Source organism: Acyrthosiphon pisum, unplaced genomic scaffold (genome assembly GCF_005508785.2).
Source record: "Acyrthosiphon pisum isolate AL4f unplaced genomic scaffold, pea_aphid_22Mar2018_4r6ur Scaffold_21782;HRSCAF=24851, whole genome shotgun sequence".
NCBI classification, from domain to species: Eukaryota; Metazoa; Arthropoda; class Insecta; order Hemiptera; family Aphididae; genus Acyrthosiphon; species Acyrthosiphon pisum.
This window is the reverse complement of record NW_021771284.1, coordinates 1-6,050: the sequence shown is the minus strand read 5'-3', so window position 1 is coordinate 6,050 and position 6,050 is coordinate 1. Positions and strand designations below refer to the sequence as shown.

The 6,050-nt window shown below is 25.8% G+C and overlaps 3 protein-coding genes across 3 annotated transcripts; all 3 read right to left on the bottom strand.

The window, feature by feature from the left end:
- Positions 1 to 218: 218 nt before the first annotated feature.
- On the bottom strand, positions 219 to 656 carry LOC115034962 (52 kDa repressor of the inhibitor of the protein kinase-like). The gene is made up of 2 exons (XM_029492570.1): positions 420 to 656; positions 219 to 332 (listed from the first exon to the last, which is right to left on the bottom strand). Exons 1-2 carry the CDS (start codon positions 654 to 656, stop codon positions 219 to 221), a joined length of 351 nt encoding a protein of 116 aa, XP_029348430.1.
- Positions 657 to 787: 131 nt separating this feature from the next.
- On the bottom strand, positions 788 to 2,739 carry LOC100572739 (52 kDa repressor of the inhibitor of the protein kinase-like). The gene is made up of 4 exons (XM_029492571.1): positions 1,932 to 2,739; positions 1,360 to 1,853; positions 1,128 to 1,286; positions 788 to 1,039 (listed from the first exon to the last, which is right to left on the bottom strand). Exons 1-4 carry the CDS (start codon positions 2,170 to 2,172, stop codon positions 812 to 814), a joined length of 1,122 nt encoding a protein of 373 aa, XP_029348431.1. The 5' UTR covers positions 2,173 to 2,739; the 3' UTR covers positions 788 to 811.
- LOC115034963 (zinc finger MYM-type protein 1-like) lies at positions 2,416 to 3,736 on the bottom strand. The gene is made up of 5 exons (XM_029492572.1): positions 3,641 to 3,736; positions 3,473 to 3,562; positions 3,215 to 3,310; positions 2,815 to 3,060; positions 2,416 to 2,661 (listed from the first exon to the last, which is right to left on the bottom strand). The coding sequence occupies exons 1-5, from the start codon at positions 3,734 to 3,736 to the stop codon at positions 2,416 to 2,418; spliced, it is 774 nt and encodes a 257-aa protein (XP_029348432.1).
- Between the last annotated feature and the right edge of the window lie 2,314 nt (positions 3,737 to 6,050).

Here is a 6,050-nt window from a genome sequence, read left to right as displayed (position 1 = left end):
TTGGTCATGGTTGTGGGAGGAGGATGAAATTTTTGTACATTTCACCATTTACCCCCCCCCCCCTCCTCAATATTTTTTTATATCATATAAGCAATAAACACTTCTCAATACAAGTACACAATATTGTATACAATAAAATAAATAATAACAAAATATGTAGGTACATTTAAACATTAACTTTATTGGTACTACGTAGGTCCTAGATACTACATAACAAATTACAATAAAAGATCCACTCTACGTGGTCTTAATGCTAATTCATTAAGCACTTCTTCAGGGTCAACTTTGACATTTCTATGAACAGCCAACATAGCAAGACCATTTAATCGATTCTGCGGAACAAAAAAATAAATCTCTAGTCTCTACCACAGAAAGTATATTATGAAAAATATTGAATATATTTTAATTGAGATTCAAACCTCAGACATTGTGTTTCTTAAATATGTTTTCACTCTTTTCAGAGTTGAAAACATACGTTCTGGCGATGATGTTGACACTGGTAATGTGCATAGAACTTTAAGGAGAAAATAAATATTGGGGTAGATATCTTTATTACAAATATCTAGTGCCTCAAGACCGGTGTTAGGTATTCTTTCAGATCTTTGTATCTTGGTTCGCCACAGTTTTAATTCAACCAAAGAATCATTAGACACCATTGGGGAATAAAATTTAATTAATTCAGTAAATTCAACTTCATCTTTATCAGTAAGCTCATGTTTAGAAAATAAGCATTCAAATCCTATAGAATGGTTAAATCAAATAATTAATTAATTAAAATGTTACAAAATTTTCAAATCAAAGTGCAAAGAAATTACAATTTTATAATAATTAAATAGCTACCATTAAAAATAGATGCATGGGATAAAAATCTTTCAGTCAACTCGCTTATAAAAAACTCTAAATATGGAATAAAAATTGTAATCCTATAGTATTCTTCAACATCTAAATTTGCATTATCTGAACAAGGATTTCCTCTATTTGCTTGCCTTTTTGTAATTCTTTTTACAGCTAGTTCAAGTTCAAATACAGAAGCCATAACCTAAAAAAAAAAAATGTATTACATTTGTAAATAATACATTTATAATATTATTGTTAATTAATAATTAGTTTTTGAAAATAACACTCACTTCAGCCTGTAAAAATAGTTTATGGAACTCTTCTTCTGCGTTGGCCCTTATTAGTTCTAAATTCTTTATAACATCATTAGAAAGTTCCACTGCTTCTTTCAGATCAATCCTTATTTTTTGTAATTGCTTACACAAAGGTAAGCCATACGAAAACAATAACTAAAATTACATAAATATAATTATAAAAATAATTTACAGGAAATTATAGGTAACCATATAGCTATTGATTTACTTTAACAACTTGAAGTGATATAATAAATTCCGAGTCAATTGATTTAGACAGTATAGAGGCATCTGTTCCTGATAAGTCATGAGAAATTGAAATATTGTCTAAAGCATCCATGACAAATGGAAACAGTTCAGCAAAATCATTGACAGCATCATATCTTTGTATCCAACGCGTAGCACATAGCCTCTTCAATGTTTTAGCATTTGGTGTTTCATTTGCATTTTTAATACAATTCAAAAGCACATTGTTACGTTTTGGGGTATTAAAAAAGTCGTAAAGTTTTTCAATAATACTGAGACAATTTCTAATTGGTTGAATATTTGATGCTTTTGAAACTGCTAAATTTAATGTGTGTGCAGCACAATGGACATATATGGCTTTAGGATATTCTTCTCTAACTATTGCTTGGACTCCTTTGTATTTTCCACTCATATTTGATGCACCATCATACCCTTGTCCAATTAAATATTCACAATTAATACCACAACTTTTTAAACCTGAGAACACAAAACACATTACAACTAGTATGCAATTATCAATAAATTACTTTAATGATTGTTTTTAAAAATCATTACCATTTATTATAGCAGATGCCAGGTCATTTCCCGTTAAACTGTGAATAATAACAAATTGAAGAAAACTTTCATTAACCATATTGTTGTTGTCTATAAAACGAACGCATAATGTCAGTTGTTCTTTTGTAGCAATATCTGTTGTTTCATCAGCTAAAACAGCAAACCCCTCAGCAGCATTTACTTTCCCAACTATTTCTTTTAAAATTAATTTATCACAAATACAAATAATTTCGTTTTGCATTGTTGGTGATATGTATTTGTAACCTCTTTCTTCTTCTATAATACTATTTAAAAAAGTATCACCACGGGATCTATACTTTAAAATTGCCCGAAAGTTACCTTGATTTTCAAATTCTACAATAATAAAAATCAAGTTTTAAGTTTATACAATTTAATAACCACTAATAAATTAAGATATCATTGACTCGACCACTCAACATTATTAAAATATAAAATAGTAAAATACAGTACATATTAACAAGTTCTAATAGTTACCGTTTATTTTTCCAGAATCGCGATGTCCTCTGAGTGCAATTTCTTGTTGTCCACATAATATGACACATTCAATTATTGGAATTAGGCGACTTCTATTCAATTTAATTTGTTCTGTCCTATTTGTTACTAATTTTTCAATTATAGTAACTTGTTTATGGTCAAGTATAGTTAAAAAATGGTCAGCATCTAATACAGACGATAAATGGTATTTCAACTTGGAATGATTTCGAAATGTCTAAAATTAATAAGAATACGTAATACAATTAAATACAGAAAATATAATAATTTTAAAAGTGCATATAATATAACTAATCTATAAAATATATAAACAAAAGATATCAATAATAGATAATTAAAATAATTAAATACATAGAAAATAATTTAACACCTCTTTTGCTTTTTTCCAGTTTGAAAAAGCAGTTGAAACTAGTTGCCCCAGAGGCTGGCCACCAATACCGCCATATTTAGCAAAAAGCAAACAGTATTTGCAAAAAACTCCTTGTTTAATTTCTGAATAAACAAGCCAATTAAATTCTGTGAACCATTTATATTGAAATTTCAGACCTCTTGCTTTATATTTTTCCAACAATGGAAACTCATAATTTACATTTGGTACCCACACATTTCTAAGCACCTATAATATTATATTAAAAATAAAGCAAATAATCAAATTATATTTATTAGTTAGTACAATATTCAATATTGTATATACTATATAAATAAAATAATGGATTTAGTATGCAAAATAGTTTACTAGTGGCTAGCTTACACTACTATATTTAACTCACAAGCTTTTTATCAGCATCAGTAAGTGTACAATTAGTAAAAAGCCCTATATCATTTGATCTAAAATTAGTTTCCAATTCATTATCAATAACTTCATCCTGAGGAAAATAACAAAAATCAAAATTTAAAGCAATATTTAGCAATGCATTAAAGCATTAACACAATTAAGCAAATAGTATTCTTAGTTGGCACTATGCAATAACTAATTTTTTATATAAAATCTACACTAAATTATACTTCTAGATAATATTTATTATTACTTGTTTTAATGTCGAACATGAAGGCTGATCTACTGACAATACAATATTCTGTGTCTCTGGGTCATTAGTTTTAGTTTGATTTAGATGATCCTTTAAAATGTATAAAATTAATAAAAATTGGAGTTATAAAAATAAGATATAAATTGATCATAGTAATATGGTACTTACATCATCACAGCTTTCTTTATTATTACGACTTTTTTTTGAAAAATATGTTAAAAGTGTATTTTTAGTATTATCATCTTTTTTCCTTTTACCTTCCATTTTTAGAAATAAAAAATTCTATTATAATTTTACGCTGTTTTATTTTAAAAATAATTAACGAATAATAAATAAATATTAAATAAAAAATCGTAATTTGTGTTGCACTTTCATTCGAAAACGAATCACTATAATGTATTAATTTAATTCAGAAAACACACAAAACACACAAATAGACAATATCACAAAATTCACAGTATGAGCCGATTATTACCAAATGAGAAATGACTAACGAGTAACGGAGGTCGGAGTCCGGAGAGTCGTTGCGATTGTGAATATTCCGAATTCCGATAAACCGTTAACCGATAATGTGGAAAATCCATCAGTTATTTTTAGCGCGTATAATATCGTTAGATAATAATATAATATTATGGGATTCGGGTGATTTTTGTTAAATCTATAAAATATACCATAATTAGTACATAAATGTGTTAGACGATTACAAAAAAAAAAAAAACAGGGTCATGGGGGGGGATTCGACACCCAAAATCCCCCCCCGTAATTACGCCACTGCTCTTAACATATACTTCTTTTTTTCTATATGCTTTCTTACAATTATTTCAGTTGTAGCATTTTAATTTTGAATATGTTTATTGTTGACTTGTTTTGAGCTGTTTACAATTATACTCAGTTTTTAACTTTTTAGGTTTTTTTTGTCTATAAATGTCAATATAATGTTATTTGTTGAGTAACAAAAGCTTGAAAATTTAATGCAAGTCTTATAATATATTGTTACAATAACATTTGAGAAATATTAAAAATTCATAGTCACAATTTTTGTTTTAGAAACATTTTTAGTTCAAATTTTAACAAAAAGCGAGAAAATCACGAAAATGTGCAAATTATTTTGAGTTAGAAATTCTTAAAATTTTTCTTTTTAAATCTAAGATGAAATGTAATACAAGATTATCTAGCTTAATCAAAATAAAACTATCTATAAGAAAGTCAAATTAAAGTTTTATGAGTGTTATTTGTGAAATTCAAATTTCTACAACATTGGATATTCACTCGGTTTCTCATGTAGCGATTTTCTTATTTTGTTGTAATTCGAAAACGAATAACAGCAGACACTTGAGATTTATATCATAATATGTTAATTTTATAAATTCCTAATACTTGATAAAATGTTAAAAATATTTTAACTTGTTTTCAGCTGTTTACCGACAATTTCAAATTTCAATTTTTTTAGTTTTTTTTCTATAAATATCAATAACATTTTAATTGTTGTGTCAAAAAGCGAAAAATGTAATACAAGGCTCCTTATATATATTGCTTAAATAGCAGTTGAAATATGTTAATAATACATGGGCACATTTTTTTTTTTAAAAGTATTTAATGTTTGATTTTTGGCAACATTTATCAAATTTAAGATTTAAAAATGATTTTGTAGTTAAAAATTTAAAAATGTTCATAATTTATACCTAGCGATTGAAAACTTACAAAAAAATTCCACTTAAGTAGGTTATTCTGAAACCAAAAAAATCCAAAGGTGGGCATTAACTAGTCAAAAAGTTAAAGTTAATTTTTTTTAAACTTTTTAACTTACCTAGTTAGTTTACTTTCTAATTAACTTATGAACTTAACTAGTTTAATTTACAGTTAAAATAACTTAGCTTTTCTCAGTTGATTTTAAAAAAATCTATCAAGTTAAAAGCATTTTGTAATTTTTCGTTTATACGTAAACTTTACTATAGCAGTATAAAATAAAAATAATCCAATACAAAAACACAAACTTTTCTGTTATTTTTCTTGATAACATAATTTTGTGTATATTAACATATTTTATTAAGTTGTAAATTATATATGTTATTAATACAATTAATAATTTTAAATTACACATTGACAATTGTTATGTTTTAATGTTATATAACTTATAATACATATGAAGGTCATACACTCATCTTCACGTATTATGAAATTCAATAATTGCTATACGATATAAAAATTTGTTAAATTATTATCAATTTGAAATGAGTATAGTTTAAATTAGTAAATAATAGTGAACTAAAAGTAAAATGGTATACAGTGAGCATTATGATAAAAGTTCAATAAAATTGTTTTTTATAATTTATAAATTAGAAACTAGAAAGACACATTCACTCCTTATGTGCTTTACATACTAATTAAAAGAAAAATAGATTAAATTTTTTTAAACTGAGTTAAGTTAATGTTTTTTTCTATACTAACTTTTAACTTATCAAGTTAAATTTATAATTTGTTAACTGTTAACTTTTAACTTATCGATCTTGTATTCTCTTAACTTAACTTAACTCGAGTTAATTATTTTCATTAACTTGTCCACCTTTGAAAAAATCTT

Bases quoted from the DNA above. Each gene is read 5' to 3' on its own strand.
- LOC115034963 (XM_029492572.1), bottom strand. From the start codon at position 3,736: ATGGAAGGTAAAAGGAAAAAAGATGATAATACTAAAAATACACTTTTA. The intron at 3,311-3,472 runs GTAATAATAAAT...TATTTTCCTCAG, and splicing joins CATGTTCGACATTAAAACAA to GATGAAGTTATTGATAATGA. The intron at 3,061-3,214 runs GTGAGTTAAATA...ATAATATTATAG, and splicing joins CTGATGCTGATAAAAAGCTT to GTGCTTAGAAATGTGTGGGT.
- LOC100572739 (XM_029492571.1), bottom strand. From the start codon at position 2,172: ATGCAAAACGAAATTATTTGTATTTGTGATAAATTAATTTTAAAAGAA. The intron at 1,854-1,931 runs GTAATGATTTTT...TTGTGTTCTCAG, and splicing joins GGCATCTGCTATAATAAATG to GTTTAAAAAGTTGTGGTATT. The intron at 1,040-1,127 runs GTGAGTGTTATT...TTTTTTTTTTAG, and splicing joins AACTATTTTTACAGGCTGAA to GTTATGGCTTCTGTATTTGA.
- LOC115034962 (XM_029492570.1), bottom strand. From the start codon at position 656: ATGGTGTCTAATGATTCTTTGGTTGAATTAAAACTGTGGCGAACCAAG. The intron at 333-419 runs GTTTGAATCTCA...TTTGTTCCGCAG, and splicing joins TAAGAAACACAATGTCTGAG to AATCGATTAAATGGTCTTGC.